At 39.7% G+C, this 22,280-nt stretch overlaps 1 protein-coding gene across 1 annotated transcript; it reads left to right on the plus strand.

The window, feature by feature from the left end:
• Nucleotides 1–20,148: 20,148 nt before the first annotated feature.
• Nucleotides 20,149–21,087, plus strand: LOC110296912 (olfactory receptor 2F1-like). Its single transcript, XM_021165717.2, has one exon. The coding sequence runs from the start codon at nt 20,149–20,151 to the stop codon at nt 21,085–21,087; it is 939 nt and encodes a 312-aa protein (XP_021021376.1).
• The last annotated feature ends 1,193 nt before the right edge of the window (nt 21,088–22,280 follow it).

Consider the following 22,280-nt stretch of genomic DNA (forward strand, 5'->3'; position numbering starts at 1 on the left):
AGGTGGCCAATCCTTTGTTTGAGAAAAGGCTCCAGTACTTCGGCACTGAGCAGGACATCCAGCCCGAAAGAGATCTAACATGCTTCATCAAATGGCCCCGTTACATCAGGCTGCAGCAGCAAAGAGCCATCCTCTATAAGCGGTTCAAAGTACCTCCTACCATTAACCAGTTCAGGCAGGGAAACAGCTACTCAGCTGCTTAAGCGTGCCCACAAGTACAAGCCAGAGACGGTGCAAGAGAAGAAGCAAAGTCTACTGGCTCGTGCTGAAAAGAAAGCGGCTGGCAAAGGCGATGTCCCAACTAAGAGACCACCTGTCCTCCGAGTAGGAGTCAATACAGTTACCACCTTGGTGGAGAACAAGAAGGCTCAGCTGGTGGTGATTGCCCATGATGTAGATCCCACTGAGCTGGTGGTTTTCCTGCCTGCCCTGTGTCGAAAGATGGGAATGCCCTACTGCATCATCAAGGGAAAGGCCAGGCTGGGGCACCTGGTCCACAGGAAGACATGCACCACTGTTGCCTTCACATGGGTTAATTCGGAAGACAAGGGTGCTCTGGCTAAGCTGGTGGAAGCTATTAGGACCAATTATAGTGACAGATATAAAGAGATCCCTCGCCACTGGGGAGGCAACGTCCTGGGTCCTAAGTCTGTGGCTCGCATTGGCAAGCTGGAAAAGGCAAAGGTTAAAGAACTCGCCACTAAATTGGGTTAAATGTACACTAAGTTTTCTTTACATAAATATAATTATAATTTTTTTAAAAAAAGCTACCTAGAACTTCAGAAATTGCCACCCCACATGTGGAGATGAAAATTTCTATGATCCAGACAAAAGGCAAATGCATTTTATCACTGCATCATAAGAGATGGGAGAAAGTTTCTAACTGTAGTCTTCCTTCAGAATCAGGGGCTCACTCACCTGTTCTGAGGATCTGGGTTCCCTGGAGTGTCTACACCCTCCTCTGCCTGATTGGTGATCTTGATGCCTCAGCTAGCAGGTTCCCGTTGTCTCTGGTTTCCATGTGCTCCCTAAAGGAGATTCAGTTTTCTAGTAAAGAATCCACAAGGAGAATGGAACCCACCCTGTATTGTTACCATTAAATACAAATGACAAAAGCAATATCATTTGTCTGAATATTGCTGGAATTCAGTGCCACTGGAGCAGAGAAATCAGGGCAGCATCCTGTTGTAGGAGCTGGAAGTCAGATTCTCTGACCCTGAGTTCTGACTATGACCTTGACCAAGTTTCAGTCACCATGTTTGTCCCTTGTGTCTTCACTGAATAAGCTGACATTGATATTAGCATTTGGTGGGGACTTGGTAATTTGTGATAATACATGAGTTTAAAAAGACTACGAGATAAAATAAGAGTTTTGTTTAGAACAGAACTTTTCCATGCAAAGCAAATCATCACCCCATACCTTAGGTCCTGTTTCAGGGCATGACATGCTGAGGTTAGGGGCCGTAGTATGTATGCAATAGAGCATAGGGAGTTTCTTGGGAAGAGTAGGGCTTGAATAGGCCTCTCTCCAAATTTTGTGTTCATTGTGTTTATGTTGATGTCCCTGATTCCACAGTGGTTTGTTTCTTTTTTGGCTGAGGTATTGTCTGACATTCTTTGGTGTTATATAAGGAAGTTATAATGTAGGAACACAAGCAAAATACCTGAAATGATAGAACTGCCATGGAGCAATGAGGTTGAGAACACAGTTTGGATGCATTTTTTTTTTCAAATTAACCTATTCTATGCATTTACACACAAAACCCATTTACAAGGAATATGAAACGCCTTCAGTGTCTATAGAACTAGATAGATTTGGACACAGACAGTAACATCAATAACCATTCATATCTCAACCACAGGACTACTTTAGTAAAGACCCCATAATTGCACTGTGAAGGACAAACCAGGCATGAGACAAGGGGCGAGACACTAGACTTGGCTTCTCAGGAGCTTTCATTACCTTCCCTACAGAAAATGCTGCTTTTTTTTTAATTGGTACTTTTTCAGTTTTCAGACACAGCAATGGGCTGCACTGTGACATTTTCACACATACATGTCATTTTATTGTGTTCTAAGTCACCTCCTCACTCCGAATGCCCTCCTCTGCACTTTCTTCTTGTCCCTGGTTGGTTCCTTTTCTTTCTCTAGATAACTCTTCCCTTCTGCTTTCATGTCACATGTATCCCATGACCCCACCTTCTCCTACCCTTCATGTGAGATCACTTCTCTGATGATCCCATCCCATCTATCTTTGTGATCTACACGCACGCGCGCACACACATACACACACACATATATAAATATAAATATGTATACACACATATGTTAATGTAAATGTAGATTCTGTAGGTGAGAAAAAATGTAGGATTTCTCCTCTGAGCATGGACTACTCCTCCTTTTTCCTATCAATTTTCTAAATCCAGGACTCACATGGGAATCTCACTGAGGAAGCCTCTTTTACAGCAGAGTAGTCACTCTGGTCTAGCAAGGGATAGCAAGAGATCAAATGCACTGAGATGATTCTAGGCATAATTGTTAGGTGCTCAGTGAGGTCGATCTCCTTCTCTGGATCCACTTCCACAGAAAGATAAATTACCTGTCATCACAACTCCCTTCCATTGCACTAGGATGTATGTTTCACATTAAGGATGATGCACATCTGAGAAGATCTCATTACATGGACCTATTTCAGCTTTTCTTTTCCGCTGCCCAATGTCAATGTTCAGTTTTACTATGATCTAAGTCTATGCACTAAAGTAGTCTTATCTCTGGTAAACAATGTTATGCCTGCATGGTTACCTGATACTAAAGCTTCAGGGTAAAATTTACTCCTAGTTTTTAATTTTGTATAAAAGAATGTTGGCCTACATATATGGTTAAGTACCATGTGTGGAAAGTGTCAACAGAGATCAGAAGAAGGGGTAGGATACCCTGAAACGGGTGCAAAAGGTGATAGGAATTAGCTACCAAATGGGTGCTTAGAACCAAAGGAAGGTCAAGGACAAGAGCAGCAAGGACTTGGATCCCTGAGCCATCTCTCGAGCCACAGCTCCCAAATTCTTAATAATACTTTGTGCATGTATCTAGAAAACTGTTATCAAACAGTAACAACATAATTATATAACTTATTGAATTTTCCTATAAGAATTAAATGATTAAAAATTAGTTTTCTGACTAAATCTTGTCCTTAAATTATTTTTCTGGATGGTCAAAATTGTAACAAAAGAAAATGAATATGTGTTCTTAAAATAAAAATAAATACTTCAATGCTAGACAAATTGTGTACAACCAGTACTTGTTTTCAATGCCAAGATCTCTATGAAAAGAAACACATATGTATATCACGAAAATATACATTGAAAAATATCATGCTACTTGTGGGAATATGTTATACTCATATTGTTTTTCTTAGAATCGGGTAAATTTTAACAACCTAAGAATCTAAAAATTGTTTTTCAAGAGTGTTTTAAGTAGAGATCTTTCCTGTAAATAAGTAGTATAAACATCCCTTTTATAACCACAAGGTTTCAAAATCATCCTACTGATCCTAATGATCCAAACGTTGGTAGAGTTAGATTCAATGTATGGTGGATGTTGGCAGTGTTAATAAAGGCTATGACTGCTCCCTAATTATCTAAAATAAAAGATCCAATCTGATTGGAGCTAGAAGTAAGGAGTCTCCACTACTCTACTGTGGCAACATTTGGTATTAGACCAGACTTGTGTTGCCCAATTCAGCCACAATTTTCTTGCTGATGCAATTTTGTTGTCTTATTGCTTCTACAAAGAGTTTCCAAACCCAGTTCTGTGAATAATCACTCTGAGGCCTACCTAACTTTACTTGTTTGTCTTCCACTCTGGCTTTAGTGTCTATGTCCACTTGACCAGAAAACATTTCCACAACTGAGATCTATGAGGTCATTTGGGATATATCCCCAATGACAAGATGTCTCAAAAGAGATACCAAAGTATTCTAGAGCCTAATATAAGTGACTATGGCCCAAGAATCAGAGTTTGATTTCCTCAAATTCCAGAGCACACCATGCCAACAGTTTCATGAAGATGTTGTAGTAAAAAAACAAAGTCATAATAAATATAAAGAGCAGGTAGCAGGTTATAACTAATTGGGGGAAATTGCTGTAGGCTCCAGATGCTATCTGATGACATTCCTAGCCTTCTGCTTGGAGGAAGCTAGTATCTCCTCAATTAATAACACTCCAAAATGTTTTATCTGATAGTCACAGGGACGATGAGCAAGTCTCATCACTATGAGACTAAAGATAGCCAAAGATAAACTGGAATTAGGATGTGGACCTGCTACATTGCAACCTCTCCAGTTATTAAAGTCCTAATAAGCCAACCAGCATGTAGAAACTTCAAGGTGAGATGTGGCTTCTTTCTAGTATGTTTTGTTCACATTCTCTTCCTCCATGGGACAATGTTTATGGATATCTTTGAGATGCAGAGGTACATACATGTAAGCACGCTTTCTCTTCCTCGGCAAAACAGGCAAACAGTACCTAACCAGATCAGAACTGAAGAGTGGGCTAGCAAAGAAGCTGGCTGACTTTTATGGGATTTTTTGGCCAGGCCTGAAGGAAGGTGAAGAAAGTATGTAAAGCAGAACTATGCAAGCACTTTTTCCCTTTCCTTGGCAATCGGGCAAATTGGTGACTCTGACAGAGTGATGACTATTCACTCGAACAGAGAAAATGAGAAAAAAAATAGCGCTTGTTGCTTCCACAAAGAGCTTTCAAACCCAGTTTCCCTCTTTAATAGTCACTCTTAACCTCCACCTTAATTTCCTTATTTGGTCTCTAGTCTGGCTTCGGTGTCTATGTCCACTTAACCACAACAGATTTTCTCGACAGAGATCCATGCAGTCTTTGCTGTGTATCCCTATAGCCCACACTGGCTCCACTCAACCTTCACATGCAGAAACCCTGTCTACAGCCACAGTTGTAATCCAGACCATGAGCTGAGGACATCTAGAACAGTATACACATAAGATAAAGCCTGAGGAACAGCACCAACCAATGGAACTTCTAAAAAGTGGTTTCCAGAATCTGTTCTGCAATACTAACTGTGGCATAACACACTTCAGTTTTGTTGCAGAGAACTGTTGGAACAGTTTGTATTTGAAGAGGGGAAAAAGAGGAAGGCTTGACTTTACAAGACTTAACAAGATACAAGAAAATGTGTGTGGAAATAAAAATTAATTTGTTTGTAGCATTTGGCTTGGGCAGTACCATTTTTGTAGCGTGTTAAAAAATACTTAACATTCCTGGAAAGTTTAACAGACAGTGTACTCAGTGTTACAAGCTATGCATGAATTATCTTATTTCATTTTCGCAGAAACCTCCTGAGACAGACATGATCAGTCACCCATTTTACTTTGGAAGAAACTAAGGCCACAGATACCTTGGCTTGCCTGTATAAATTCACAGGGAAGCCAAGAGATCAACTTGGGTATACAGATTGCATAATCCTTCCTGTTAGGCATCAGCTGTGCTCTCCCTAACTCATGCTATATGGACAGTGGCTCAGGAAATGTCATGGTGGGAACAGGATTCCAGACCCAGACCACAAAATCTCATATCTTTGAGTTCTGCAAATAAAGAGACTTATTTACTACACAAACTGAATTCACAGTAGAAAAATAACTATTCTTTCTTACCCTCATGTTCTCAGATCTGAACCATGGGAATAACTTTTCTCCCTCATTTAGACTAAATCTAACATACATCACATAAAGTCTTGGTTCTTATAAAATAAGAAGAGTTTCAGTCATCCTATGCTCCCCAAAGTACTCATTTCATTAGCAAAACTATCTACTTCCAAAGAAAGCCAAAGTTCTGTGTCTCCTTCCAGGGTGAAGCTGCTTCTTGCCCTCTGTGGTGATTTAAATCAAAATGGCCCCCTGAGGCTCATAGGATGTGCCACTATTAAGAAATGTGGCCTAGTTGAAGGAAATGTGTCATTGGTGGTAGACTTAAAGGTTTTAAATGTTCAAGCCAGGAACAGTGAATCTCTCCTCCTATTGCCTGTTGATTTTCATGTAGAACTCTTAGCTACCTCTCCAGCACCATGTCTCCCTGCATGCTGCCATGATGATAATAAACTAAACCTCTGAACTGTAAGCCAGACCCAATTAAATGTTTTCCTTTATAAGAGTTTCTGTAGCCATGATGTCTCCTCACAGCAATAGAAACTCTGACTACGACACCCTCTGTCTCAGAAACTTAAGATTGGGGAAGTCAACTGTTCTTCTGTCTTCTCCCAACTGTTCTTTACCACATTCCTCCATGCTTAGCTACTTCGATGGCTTCAGCTAACTCTTGATTGGGGAGAAAAGCATGTCTTTGTTGATATATAACTTTATAATCTGTAAACAGTAAGGCTGGTTGCTTGCATCTTCATGGTATCCTTAAAGGTTCTAATGTACCCTTTCAGCTCCAATGATTCAGGCAGAACTCTATTCCATCATTTCTGCTGCAATCACCCATTCCCTTTGGCTGACCACTTACAATTTTCCCTTCTAGACACAAGCATCTCAGGATCTATCTACATTATTGGGATCATGTTTTCTATAACACATCTTTTATGTGAGGGTCAAAATGAGACTACACCAGCTTACTTCCACAAAGCCCATCTCTGGTCCACAAGAGCCTTAAGCATCTCTACTATGGTTTCAGGAGAGATGCTATGCAGCCCTCTCTAACTCTCTGCTCTGCCCTCTCAAGATGCTCTAGCCAGTCTTCTTACCAGTCCTTGGGATCCCCAAGCCTCAAAGTGTACAAAAGAAGAGCAACTGGTTCAAAAGAAGGCACACCTTTAAGTGAAAGGGAAATGTGCCCACCCCTTTTTTATGGAGATAAGGGAGAAGATATACCAAAATACACCAGGTCTCCACAGAGTTCTTTCCAGTGCCTGCCTCTACCTATTCCTTTCTCTACTGGGATATGACAATTTCAATTGGGACAAGAGTCATCAATTAATCTCTGAAGACATTGCTTAGGTAACCAAATACTCTAATTTGGAAGTTGTAGTGTGAACATTGATCTGGTTGCTATCACACAAAGTCAAAACTGGGAAAGAATCAAATTTAATGTTTCATTATACAAGTGACAAAGTCTTTGGATAAACAGGAGGGAGCCATTTAGAGTGAGGAACTCTTGATACCTAGAAGCAGACAGTTAAGTGTCCGTCAAAGTACACAATGACTATGAGACCTGAGACACAGTGGCTTGTGAGGACCTTGTGAATTGAGTCCCTAAAACACCTTCACCCAGAACCAAAAAAGTGAAGAGGATCAGCTGAGAGGAAGGTTCCTAAAGCCAAGTCAGCAAGAGGCATTCCTTCATTACAGAATTCAAAGTAGTCAGCACAATCATTGATTGTGAGAAATGACTTCTCATTTGTAATATATACTAGGAGGCACAATGATTAAGAATTTCCAAAAACAGAAACAATGAATTAATGAAGAGGGGCAAAAGCAATAACAAGGCAGGAGTCAAAAAAGTAGGCAAGGTACAAAAAACAAAGCTGATTAATCCAAGCTAGAGATTTTGGAGATGGATATAAGAAGAGAAATTAGAAATTGTGTTTGTTTTCCTTTACTACCATAATTAATTAACACTAATTTGATTACTTTAAATGGCACATATCTTTTTCTTATAGGTCTGAAGATCCAAAGTATGAAATCACTTTTACTGGGCTAAGGTCAAGCTATTATCAGGATTCTGGATGCTTTGAAGGAGAATTCAATTCTGTTTTCTTCTTCAGAGGCCACTTCCATTCCCTAGTTGGGAGATACTACTGGATGCAGGTTGCATCTTTGGGATGAGCTAGAAACTTAGGACAATGGAAATTATCAGAACTCTATGTCACCCTACGTAAATCTCCTGGCAATGGGGGATATGGAGCTTGAACTGGCCATCCCCTGTAACCAGGCACGACTTCCAGTGGAGGAATTGAGACACCAACCCAGTCACAAAACTTTCAACCTACAATTTGTCCTGCTTACAAGAAGTGCTAGGGCAAATGTGGTGCAGAAATTGAGGGGGTGGCCAACCAATGATTGCTCCAGCTTAAGGGTAGGAAAAGGGTCCACTGATGACACTACATAGAGGACCTGGAACCAGAGGCTGGATAACCCAGAGACCCACAATGGAACCAAACGAGTGAAAAAAATTTCAATGAAATGAATGATTCATTTGAAATCATTATTACTAATGACACTCTGCTATACTCATAGACTGGCACCTAGCCCAATTGTCATCAGAAAGGTTTCACCCAGAAACTGATAGAAACAGATGCAGGAACTCACAGCCAAACATTAGGTGGGACTTGGCGAATCACACAAAAGAGGGGCAGGAAGAATTGTAGGAGCCAGAGAGGTAAAGAAGACCCCAAGAAATGCCACAGAATCAGGTAACCTCAGTCCATAGGGGCTCACAGAGCCTGAGCCACTGACCAGGGTGCTTGCATAGGACTGACCTAGGCCCTCTGCACATATGTTGTGTACCTTGGTCTTCTTGTGGTCTAACAGTAGAAGCAGGATTTCTCTCTCTCTCTCTCTCTCTCTCTCTCTCTCTCTCTCTCTCTCTCTCTCTCTCTCTCTCTCTCTCTCTCTCTCTCTCTCTCATCTCTCCCTCCCTCTCTTTCTGACTTTGTTGTCTGCCTTTGGAACCTTTTACCCCTACTGGGTAAAAAGAAAAACCTTAATCATATCTGAAAAATTTCTTTTGCCATACACGAAAATGATTCCATATATTATAAGTATTATAATGTGGACATACGGGTGGTAGTCATTGCTTAGCCCATCACAACCAAAACTAAGAAAAATGCTTAGGCCTAGGCCCAGCTCAGCCATAGCTAGAGACAAAAGTAAGCTTGCTTATCCTAAGGCCAGAAAGTGAGTTATATCTACGAGTCAAGAAACATCTGATCAAAACACTTTTTCCTGATTCTTTTCATATCTTTATGATTTCATTTGCTTACTTGAAGCAAGAAAATGATACAAACCACAAATAGGTACTTCTGTGAGCTTCATCCACAGAATTTCAGAGTTCAGAGCATTAAGAGGCTGCTACTATAACCCTTCCTTTCAGAATGGAAAGAATGCAAGAAGCAGGGTAGTCAAGAAGAAAAGGAGGATTCAGAAATTTTTCAGTTTTCATCTCATCTGGCTCTCTAACAGCTGTCTCACTCTAGCCAAGTCTATGCCTCTTCATAGACTTGTAAATTTGACAGAATGAGATTTCCTCCCTAGGAAATGCTCATCATATCCAATCTTGTCTTCAGGATCAAGCTGACACTAAGTTGCTGGAAGTAAGAAGTGCCTTTCAAAATGATTCAGATGGTTCTTTCAGCAAAATTCTTCACATGCCATAAACTAAGTGATTAATCTGATTGTTTGGAGCTGCTTAGTGCTGCAATCTGACCTTTCCTGGATGAATTCCTTCATTCCCTCTGCCCACATCTTTCTACAGCCCTAGGCAATTGCATACATGAATTAAGGGACTGGAGCAACACCTGACAAGCCATGTCAAAGGCTGAAATATAGCTAAACACTGACTTAGCAGCAGAAAGTATGTGAAGCAAAGAGGTGAAAGAAACTTAAGAGCTCATGTAGACAAGTCCCATAGAAGAATTCCCTTTATAGACCAGGAGAAGGGTAAGCACATGGAATTGAACATGGAGACTGAGTCTGTTCACTGGAGACAGATACAGTGGGTGGAATATAGGAGGGCAGAGACTGATTCTACATGAAAAATGGACACCTAAAGGAACGTTGGAGTTATGATTATGGAATGAACACATTTTTGTCTTTGTACATTTCACGTTTCTAAGATCCTGAGTCACTTATATGAAGCAGCCTTAGGATAAATTAGGAATACTCAAAACCAAAGACGAAGTAAGAAGGATCCTTAAACTGGGGGTGGTGGTGGGTTTTCCTTCTCTTGTAGACATGGGGTAGAAATTAAAAGAAAAGATAGATGTGGAAGACAGCTCAGTAGGTAAAGTATTTGCCATTCCAAAATGAAGGCCTCACTTTGATATCTAGAATCCATGTGAAAAAGTCTTTAAAACGTTGTGTACATCTGTAATCCCTCAGTGCTGTGGAGGTGGAACCAAACGTATTTCCAGAATATTCATATGTTCAAAGCTTGGTCCACAGGTAGTGGCAATATTTTAGAAAATTCTTGAGTGAATTGAAGATGAGATTCACCTGGAAGAGGTGAGTAATTAGGTGTGGGCTTTTAGGGGTAGCTTTTTCTGATCCCACCCCTTCCTATGTATTATGAGATAACCATCCTCTGCCGTACAGTCATGCAGCCAAGATATGCTGCCCCTCAAAGTGACTGGAGACAGAAACCTCAGGTTCCATGAGGGAAAAAAACTAAATAATATATATAGAAAAGTAACCTTTTCTAGAAAACACATTAGTAAGAAATTAACTGAAAAGATTAGTAGCCAAGAACTTGGTTTACCAGTTTAATGGGAGTGAGATAAATTATTGATGGCTTGCTATTACTGTAGTTTCCTGAAACTCTGTGACAATGAGATATTAGAGACAGGAGGGGAGGGGTAGAGAAGTAGGAGTCATGGGAGAATTCCAAATGAATGAAAAGAAAGATCCAGGCAAGCAGCCAGGATGGGGCTGCAGGAAATGCGTTATGTCCAAGGTCTTGGAGTCTAAATTGGGCATAAAATATTGTTTCTTGCCATTAATCTCCTGGTATGGATCAGGCTCAAAAGAGAGACTCACATGTAACCTGTTATGCCTATAGGAATCCAACACGGAAGGACTTTAGTATCATAGTACAGTATCTAGAATCTTGAATGAAAATGAACTATTATAATGCATACACTAAAACAGATAGATTTCCAGATCTGCAGGAAATCAACCCCTTTATTTCTTATTGGGGAAATCGGATATCATGTATCTTGCCGAATATACAGAGGCCTTTCTGCTAAAGCTAGAGAGTATGGATATTTTACTTGCTCTAGTGCTCTAGTCCACTACTTCTTAGCAGGGAATACAAACAGCTTTATCTTTGCTGGTGTAAATAACCTAAAACTTGGGGTTATATCTATTGTGATGAAAACAATTTTATTTATATCTTCCTTTACTCTGTAGCAGCCATTTATGTCACCCAAAGGCAGTTTACTGTTGCTGAATGTTAAGAGAGAACATGGATTATTTTCTAATGTCGCTATCTCAATGAGTCAGGTCTATATCAATTTTTAAGTGTGTGTGTGTGTGTGTGTGTGTGTGTGTGTGTGTGTGTGTGTGTGTGTGTTGTAATATGTATAGGGCTATATGGGTTCATACATACTGTCTGTACACATAAGTAGGGCTGTATGGGCCCAGTAGGCTCTACTGCCATCTGCCTTATTCCCTTGAGATGAGATTTTCTAACTAGAGTGGTTCTCAAAAAGCTCCAACAATCCTCCTGCCTCAATTCTATTATAGCACTGGGGTTACAGGCTTTTGTATGGCATGCTCATATTTTTTATGTGGGTTATATGGATCTGAACTAAAGTCCATATGATTGCATAAAAAGCACATTTACCTGTTGATCTATTTCTACAGTTCCAAGAATGTTAATTTTAATTTGTACTCAGAATTTAAATACATGTTTATTGTGGACAATTTTTAAACAATGATAAGCAAAAGAAGATGGAAATTATTCTTTTAGAAACATTATACTCTTAGAAGCCAGCGATAACCCACAAATACTTTCTGGACTTCCTTCCAATTCTGTTGCGGCCTGCCCGCAGTCCACAACACGAACGGTTCAACTGAGAATGGCAGTTCAGGCTGAAAAGAGAGGAATCTAGACGGGGCGGAAGAAACAATGGAGCTAAGACAACATCTTGATCAAAGCTCAATTTTACTATTTCCAGACACTCAGTTATAAAGGAAGGGGGAGGGAACCCAATATCCCGCCAAGTAACTCAGGGTCCAGTAGCAGGACGAACACGTGTGTGCCTCCAGGCAGCAAAGGCAGGTTCCAGCAGTGGGCGTGGCAGGACGAATGAGCCGGTAGCTCCACCCTTGAGCAAGCAGGTTCCAGGCTGGGGGAAGGGAGGCCACACAATTCTTTTTTGATGTATCATTCTTTTGTTAGCATAATGCTTTTTTTATAACCTCATACAGGGGCACAATGTAGCTTGACCTATTCACCCACCTCTGGTTTCTCCCTAAATTCTTCCCAGATTCCACCCATGCCCCACCCCTTCCTAACTTTATGTCCTCTGCTTTTTTGGTAACTCATCAAACAAAAAAACATTTAAATTATATGATAGTAGAATGTAATCCGAAAAATGGTACCCAACAGCTCTTCTCTTTCAGTTTTGGTATGAACTATAGCTGCCCATATCAAGCCTACTTCTGGAAGGTCCACTTCTCAGACATTCTTTTCTCATACACTTTTGATTCCTTCCAACTGTTTTTCACCTTTGCTCTCCCTCTCAGTGGAAATTCCTATCAGAATATTCCTCCATGGACCTTAAGGTTGAGAAGCCTTCCAGGATCTGATAATTAGGCAAGTGGCAGAGAGAACAAAGGTGAACTTCAGATTGTCCAAGAGGCGAGAGCATGAAGTCAAATGACTGTCCCATAGCCTATTGTCATTATAGGGATAAATCATAACTAAATATCAGGACATCTTCATCTGCCTAGCAATGGTCAAATAATATAAAAATTGTTCTGTCATAGAAAATATTATCTTCCCAATTGATAAATAATACATTTTTATTGAATCATATTTGTAATTTTGATAATAAAAATCTTATCATGGGTTTGTTATTCTTTCACAGGACCTGAGTTTGATTACCAGTACCTATGTTAGGTATCTCATGACTACCTATATTTCTAGTTCCAGGGGGGATATAAAGCTCTCCTCTGGACGCTAAAGTGCAGGCATATGTGCATTTGCATAAGCTATGTAAATGCACATATGCCTGCACAGACACACACATGTGCATATAATTTAAATTATTATATTTACACTTAGAAATTGTAAAAATGACAAAATCTAGAAGAGGAAACTTCTATGATGTGTAAATACACAAAGGAAACAACAATACAATAGATAGATAAGACAGGAACTCACCAAGAATGCTTTGGGGAATAAATGAGTCTGAACATGAGATTTCTCAATAGCTCGATGCCATGGAAATAACTGCTCAACTATGTGATGTGCACAGACAATTCTCTTGTCACCCCCATGAGTTATTGGATATAAAAGAAAAGGAAATTGTATCTTTTTCCTCTAGGACAGAGTCTAGCTTCTACAATTTAATTTCTTTTTCCTTTCCTTTTTCCAATTACTATAACCCTTTTCAAAACCTTTTTAAATTAATTTTTTAAAGTTATCAGAAAAGTACTAAATGTCATTGAGGCAGTTTCAATATGTGTGCCACTATATTCTGTTCTGATTATCAGTCACCCAAGGCTCCTGCCCCAAAATAGTCATTCCTTAAGCTTTTATGATACATATATTTGATTACCCTCTCTCTCTTTCTTTCCCCCATTAAGATCCTTTCCTCTATTCTCATGATTCTTTTTCTAGTTTTATGACCTACTCAGAGACACTTATAAGTAATATTTACACATGTACATACGAATACACAGAAGTACATAGAATGAAACATGTAGCACTTGTGTTTCTCAGTTTGGCTTATTTAATTAACAAAGTGTTTTCCAGTTTCACTTATTTTTCTGCAAATGCCATGATTTTATCTTTCTTTATGGCTGACTAAAATTCTATCATTTATATGTGCCTCTTTATCCTTTCAATTGCTGAGGGACATTTAGTTTGGTTCTGTATCTTAGTTATTGTACGTAGACCATCAATAAGCAGAGGAGCAAGTATTGCTGTGGTCTTTTAAGTTATATTCCTTCAAGTATACTACCAAAAGTAGAAGATAGCTGGTTGCCCTGATAAGTTATATTTTCAGGCTTTTAAGAGAACTCCACACTGATTTCCATACAGGCTACATGAAGCTTTTACTTCGAATAGCAGTGTTTAAGGGCTCTTCTTTCTCCGAAAGATTTGTCAGAATTTATTTTTTGTTTATGTTTGTTTCATTTGTTTTTATAATAGCATTCAGACTGGGGCAGGACAGAATGTCAAAGTAGTTTTAATTTTCATGACTTTGATTACTAATGATGTTGATCACTTTTGCAGTATCTGTTGCCATTTGAATTTCTCCTTGGAAAACTGTTAATTCTGTTAATTAGCTCATTTATTGATTGGAAGATTTATTTCATTGATGCTTAATTGTTGTAGCTAGCTACATACCCTATAGAGTTGCATATCCTATATGTAACAGACTTAGTTGCCTGTTAGACAGACTGTTAGACTGTTAGACTGTTAAACAGTGAGCAAAGGTTTCCAAACAGTCTGTCAGCTCTTCCCCCTGCAGATTGTTTCCCATGCTATACAGAAGATTTTAATTTCTTTCCATCCCATTTGTCAGTTCTTTGGGTCATTTCCTGTACTGTCCATGTCCTTTTGGAAAGTCCCTGCCTGTGCCTAGTCTTGAAGGGTTTTACTATGTATCTATCTAGCAATTTCAGATATTATATTAAGTTTCAATAGCTTTCAATCCCTGTAAATCAGGCTACAGAGACAAATATCCCTGTCTCCTGACCATAGGAAAAGTGCCCAGCAATGCAGCAGCCTTGGAAGGTAGTGAAAATTTCAAAAGTCAGAGAAGGTCTCTTTAGCCTAGGAACTGGAACAATTAAAAGTTCATGTAAACTACTTTCAGCATGTTCATTCCACCGGGAACTTAGAAGACAGAAGTGGGATTGTAGAGAAATAGCTAGGGGAAGAATAGATATTTTTTTAAAGTAAATAATTGCCCTCTAGAGATCTATAAACTCTGAAAAGTCATCACCTTAGACTGACAAAGAAAACCTCCATACCCAAGAAGAGAAAACACTGTGTTCCAAGGACTTGCAAAGGACCGTGCCACCTGCCCAACCAAAGTGAGTCTTGCACATGAAGCTAGCACTCTGCCTCAGTGGTTCCCGACAGCGAGGGTTTAGAGAGGGTGGTGATAGTGCTTACCAGTTGCAGCTATGGAGGCATTTTGAATTCCTCCAGTGACTTACTGATAAAACTCATTGATTTCTGGCCACTAAAGACTCCTTCTAGGTCTGATACCCAACAATTAACAAAATGTTCTGTGCAGTCAGGCATTTACAGAATGGAATAGTATAAATCAAAAGTTACTGCCTAGTCTTGAAGCATCTGTCCAATGTTGGAGTGAGCAGGGATGGAGGAGATATAGGGTTGGTAGAAGACCCAAAGGCAGATGTAGAGCCCTCCCTCTCTAAAATGCAAAGTGGTGAACCATCTCAGCGTTCAGGAGAATAATTCCTATACAATGGAGGAAAGTTTAATTCTTTATCTGATAGGACAATTGTTGCTATAATGGAGTTTTTACCCTGGATTTTATCAAGATTGGACTTTGGATGAAAATTTGTATTATGGAAGATTGTAAGCTTTGGCTTAACCCAACAGTTTTGTTCTATCTAATCGCATAGCCACATCATTTCCTTGGTTCCTGGTTTTAAAACTCATCGCCGTAAACAGTTGTATGCTCATTCTGAATACTTCAATAGGAAGCCCTGTGTCATTAATATTGCCTGATCTTATGATTTCATTAGGTGTGCATAGAAGGCAGGAAGACAAAATCCTTTATTTATATTTTTTGTTGCTTAGACTATAATTTATATGTCTTAACTTATGATAAACCGTTAGGACTACAAGATATTTTAATGCTCACTAAACCTAACACTTTGACTCTGCAGATGAATGGCACATACTTCACATACAGCAGCTAACCAGAGGATGTGTAAATGGAATTTAATGCATGCTGCAAGGATGTCTTACCATACCGTAACCTCAAACATATCTTCAAAGAAACAGAAATATTAGCTGTTTCTTTACTTCTACCTTATATACTGTCTAAAGTATTTGTGCTCCTATATAAAATACATCTACTGCTTGCTGGTATAGGCAGTCTGTCTTCAGTTAGTGCGATGCTACTAAAGCTTCCTGTGTAAGAGAGGAGTTTAACAACTCACTCTCTCTAGCTCCCCTGCCAGGGTGAATTTGTAGAGCATGAGTCCTCTTTTGATGGTACCTGGAGCTCATGTTCCTCCCACTGACAAGGATCTACCAAGCCCTAACCAACTGCTTATGACATTGAGAAAAGTGGAATGAAACTCTTCTCTAATTGTCCAAAAAATGTTTACTATAAGGTCATCCAACAAGGGAAAAAAAAAGTTTAATTTTGGTCTGAAACAGATATCAGGATGTTACAGGAATAAGAAGATGAGGGGTTTCTGCTGTGTGCAATGGGCACTGTGTGTGGATGGACTAATATAATTTCTGAAATGTATTGCAGCAGGAATTCTGTAATTAGGCTTAGGCACTACAGTTTATTGCAGATTGTCTTGAGGCCACATTCTGTTAACTTTCTGGCCTTAAAAGCACTTGTTCCTATCGTCACTTGTCTTCATATTGGTGGACAGAATTGGCCTCAGTAGACTTTCTGTAGTGTAAGGATCGCATCCTTTAAGATTTTACTGATATGTAGCAGAAGATGGCCTAATCGGCCATCATTGGGAAGAGAGGCCCCTTGGTCTTACAAACTTTATATGCCCCAGTACAGGGGAATGCCAGGGCCAAGAAGTGGGAGTGGGTGGGTAGGGGAGCAGGGTGGGGGGAGGGTATAGGGGACTTTCAGGATAGCATCTAAAATGTAGATGAAGAAAATATCTAATAAAAAATTGGAAAAAAGAGATTTTACTGAATACTCTGCTGAAACAAATTGATATTCATTAGTTCATCTAATATATATGCAAAAACTCAGAGGAAATATGTCATCATCCACACATTTCAGATGAAGAATCTGAAGTTATGCAGGTCAAGTGATTCATTCATGAAGCAGGTAGACTGCAACTCAGATTTTCTAACTGTTCATTCAAAGTTCTGACTATTGCCCAAAACATATATCTATTGGTATCTCAGGATACATTCCTAGGTTTGCCATCTAACATGCCCAGGAGTCTCCTTCCATGAGTCATGTCTGGCCAAAGACACTCCTGTCTGTCAGGCAGCCTGCCTTTATCTTGGTCCCTAGATGGATCTAAGACAGAGACGGATGATCTCTCCCTGGCCCTTGGATTCCCTGTACATAAGATGGAGGAAATTCTGACTCCTGACTCCATGGTTCCTTTCATCTCTACACTTTTGACCACATTTGGGGGGAATCTGAATCACTCATACCAATCTGAAAGTGAAAATTCTGTCTGTAAGCAATAAGCAGCCTAGGATTGGTAACAAGTCCAAATTGAGGCACTCCCTCTGCTGACTCAGAGAGCAAGCTCTGTGGACTGTCACAGGCCACCTGGACAGTGCTTAGAATCCCAACAAGCATCTCCCTAGGAATCCCAACAGCATCTCCCTAGGTTCTGACCCTATTCCTTAACTTCTACCACTGAGAATCTAACGCCACCCTTCATGGTTTCCATAGAGATACCTTTTGCCAGAGGTAGGTTCTTGTTGAGAATGGAAATAAGATTAAAGAGGATAATGGGGTCACGGGTCAAGAACGTTATATATGTAAGTAAAACTGGAAAATAATGAAGAATACACTCTGGATCAGCCAGGGTGGGGAGGCCAGGGTCCTGTTCTATCTATCACTCTATTCTCCCACTCCAACAATTAGGTAGGGCTCCAGCACCTGTTAGTAGATAGGGAGATCAGGATGGAATTATGTTCTTCAGAACTCTTATATTTGAAGCTGTGTCTCTGTTCTGGATGCCGTGATGTCAATACACTGAATGTCCTCTGTTTTGTTACAGTGGTTTACATACACTGAAGTCATTGATCTCCACAGAATATTCCAAGGTCCAATTTTTAAATTTTCTTATTTTATTCTGTGAAACCACTGATGGTTGAAAATGCACACTTTATATCAAAAGAAAGTATACAGGTGAGTTGAAAAAAAATGGATTAAGCTTTCTTCAAATCCCCTTTTCCTTCCCCCACAGCCACCCATATTTCTACTCAAACGTTTCCATCCCTAGTACTCATCTGCTCTACTTCTACATCACCTGTGCCCTACCATCCCACCTCCTTTAATGCATCCTCCATGAATACCCACTTTCTATCATCCTGGCATCTACAGGTAGTTAAATACATGAAACTAAAGATTCAAAACTAATATACACAAAAGAGGGATGACATCGAGGGGGGCTGTGTGACCTCACTCAATATATTTTTTAACTTCATCCATTTATCTGAAAGTTTACAATTTTAGTTTTCTTAGAAGCTAAATATCATTTCACTGTGTACATGTACCACATTGTCATTATCCATTCATTTGTTAATAGATATCTAGGCTGATTCTATTTCCTAAACATTATAAATTAAGCAACAATAAGCATAGTGTTTTGTCCCAACTCAAGCAAATAATCCCTCCATCAATGCTCATGCAGGGAATCCTAATTAAATTCAGGAGGGCACATACACACAGTAAGATGCATGAAAGTAGGAGGCAGAGGGATTTGGAAAGAAAACAAAAGGTGTTGGTAGGTATGAAGAAAGGCAAGAAAGGAGAGTAAGGAGGGATATTTGATTAACAAATGTTATATATGTGAATGAAATTTAAAAAGAGGAAAAGAATAAATGATGTATAGATCTGGCAAGATAAATACTTGAGAGAAAGAAATACACCTAAAGATTGGAATTTCAAAACTATATGATGACACTGACTTATACAAGGAACAATTAATCACCATAAAGGACAATGACACAGAACAAACTCAGCTGAGAAAGGAGAATTCACAATAGTGGAAAGGTGAAGACTGTTCCAAACCCTTCATGCTCAGTATGAATATGAATGCCACTGTTCACCAAAAACTCTCAGCAACTACTTTTTCATTGCTAATTTAAAGATCCTTAAAAATGCACTATATAGGTTGCATGTCATTGAGATATAAGGAATATTCATCAAAATTAAAATTTAAATGACTAAGATCTAACCTTGTATTTATCCATAGTACTTAGCAAAACTATACTTATTTTCAACTTTTTAAATTAACTTCTCTATTCCTAAATTTTAAGATCGAAGAGAGAAAGTCCCATATCTCCATCTTTGTGCTCACAGACAAGTACAAAATGCCCTGCACTCATCCTGGAACGATCAGCTCCTTAATGGATGTTCATCTCAGGGACATAAGCCTCCTCGAAACAGATACATGAATTGAAGAATATGTGAGAGGATTCTGTGCAAGGCCATGTCCTAGACTTTCAAGAAGCATGAATAACAATAGAATTGAGATGTTGGAAATGATGCTAACAATCATGAAGGCATCCTTATTCTTCCCATAAGTTTGATAGGAAGGCGTGACCAGTGCTATACCACATTGTACAACCTGCCTTTCTGTCATGTTTACTTTCAATACTACTTTCCCCATGCCCAGCCTTCCTCCCCACCCCACCCCCGGGTGTTAATTTTACCTTACTGTTGCTTTATATCAGTGATACTTTATTTTTTCTTTTCCTCCACCCCTATTATGGATCATATTTCCTTCTACAGTGATTAATTACTTTTAACTGTTATGGCACAAGATGCTAGATATAAATTAATGGACAAATCAAGGATGTTAACATTCAGAAACCTATACTTTAGTATTAGAAGCCAAGTCTCCCTTCCTCCTTTAGTTATCTGCTTGTTTGTTTGAGAAAGATTCAATAACGACTACTGGCTTCAAACCCCCTTTTGGAGCTCAGACCATTCTTGATTTCTGATCCACCTGTCTCCAACTCTCACATGATAAGATTACTGGGAAATGCCACCATGCCTATCTGTAGGTTCTTCCCCGTCAAACCCCCTCTCCACTTTTTATTCTTTTTTTTTTTCAGGAGAATAAATTCAGTTTCTTCATTATTCCCTCCCCTAACCACCAAGGTTAAAGAAATAGACGATGTCCCAGCTCTAGTTCCAGTCTTAGCCTAGGACTTAGTGCAAAAAGTAAAAGATATTTTAACTTGCCTGTCCTTGATTCTATTTCCTGTACTTCTGGCTAACTGACCCAACTGCACCATGAGAGAAAACATGACCTGGGTAAGTGAGTTTATCCTTATGGGTTTAACAAGTGACAAAAACATCCAAGCTGGACTCTTTGTCCTCTTTGGGGTCACCTACCTGCTGACTCTGCTGGGCAATGGGCTCATTGTCCTACTGATTACACTCGACCCACGACTCCACCTGCCCATGTATTTCTTCCTCTGTCACCTGTCAGTGGTGGACATCTGCTACACCTCCAGTGGGGTTCCCCAGATGCTGGCACACTTCCTCATGGAGAAAAAGACCATCTCTTTTGCCCTATGTGGGACCCAGCTCTTTTTTGCTCTGACTCTTGGGGGAACTGAGTTTCTGTTGCTGGCTGCCATGGCCTATGACCGCTATGTGGCTGTCTGTAATCCATTACGGTACACAGTGGTGATGAGCCCAAGGCTCTGCATGGGTCTAGCAGGTGTCTCTTGGTTTGTGGGTGTAGTTAATTCTGCTGTGGAGACAGCAGTCACCATGCGCCTTCCCACCTGTGGGCACAATGTGCTCAACCATGTGGCCTGTGAGACACTGACACTGGTCAGACTGGCCTGCGTGGACATCACCCTCAACCAAGTGGTGATACTGGCTTCTAGTGTGGTGGTGCTGATGATACCCTGCTCCCTGGTCTCTCTGTCCTATGCCCACATTGTGGCTGCCATCATGAAGATCCGTTCTACCCAGGGACGCCGCAAAGCCTTTGAGACCTGTGCCTCCCACCTGACTGTGGTCTCCATGTCTTATGGGATGGCCCTCTTCACCTACCTGCAGCCCGCCTCCACAGCCTCTGCTGAGCAGGACAAGGTGGTAGTGATCTTCTATGCTTTGGTCACTCCCATGCTGAATCCTCTCATCTACAGTCTGAGGAACAAGGATGTGAAGGCTGCTTTCAGGCGAATTCTGATGAAGAACTTTGAGTCAAAGAATTAGAAGAAAATTTTCAAAAGGAGAGGTGCCCTGTGGAAGATTGTGAACACATTTAATTGGTGAGTCATGTATACAGCCCATACACCAATGCCTGTCACTAAAGTTACTTTCCCAACGCTAGTCAGTATTGAACTATGTGCCACTCATATATCCTGCCTTTAAGTGTCCCTGCGTATGTGTGTAAGCGAATAGTTATCAGGACCTAAATCTACATGATACTCCTTTGAGATAATAGGGAGCAGAATTTAACCTCTAGTCTTTATTGTGGCCTCTGCTTTAGTTAAAAAAAAAAAAAAAACAGAGACATTAAGATGTAAATGCCATGTATAAAGTTAAATGAAATGTGTATATTTTCTTAACTGAAAGGAAGAGAAAAACAATATAACAATGTGTATGAACCAGAAAGAAAGGTTAGTTCAGACATCAGAGTAATGCACATTACTTTATCAACATTCTACTTCTGAGATAGCAAGATGGAATAGTGAGTTAAGGTAATTGTGATCAATGATGATGATCTGTGTTTGGTATCCAATACTCCCATGATGAAAGAAAAGATCTGACTCAGAAGTTATCCTCTGACATATACACATTTACCATGGCACACTTGTACCAGCCCTAATATGCATTCAGAGGACACACCTGAACACAAGGCTATATACTACACATAATCAGAGGTCAGCCAAGGTATTAAACAAGACAAGAATTCTGTTTCTCCACCAGAAGCAATTTAACAAATACCAAAATGAGTGAGTTCCAATCAGAGATAGTAAAACGAAACAGTGATGATCTGTTATTAACATTTTACAACAACTTTTAAAAACCATTAATTATTTAAAAAAATAATTAAAAATAACAGATCTCTCATTTGTGTTTTCAACAAAACCAAGAAATACTTCAGCTTAATTTTAGGACAGTTCAAACTTTTACTCCCTGCATTGGGAACAGTTTGAGTAAAGGAGCAAGATAGAGCCAAACAGATATTAAGTTTCTAGTGAAACTTTTGTTTCAGTGACATTCAGCATTCCCACAAGGTCATACAAACTCACATCTTTCCATCTTTAGACCATTCTTATCATACCCACAACAAAACACAATTGCAACAAGGCAGTCACGCTTTCTACCAGCTCCTAAAAATCCACTGCAGTGTTTTTCCATCTATGAACCAGTCAACTTTGAGTCTTTTCAATAAACACAGC

Source organism: Mus caroli, unplaced genomic scaffold (assembly GCF_978045245.1).
Source record: "Mus caroli unplaced genomic scaffold, Mus_caroli_1 scaffold_7, whole genome shotgun sequence".
Classification (NCBI taxonomy): domain Eukaryota; kingdom Metazoa; phylum Chordata; class Mammalia; order Rodentia; family Muridae; genus Mus; species Mus caroli.

Bases quoted from the DNA above. Each gene is read 5' to 3' on its own strand.
- LOC110296912 (XM_021165717.2), top strand. From the start codon at position 20,149: ATGAGAGAAAACATGACCTGGGTAAGTGAGTTTATCCTTATGGGTTTA.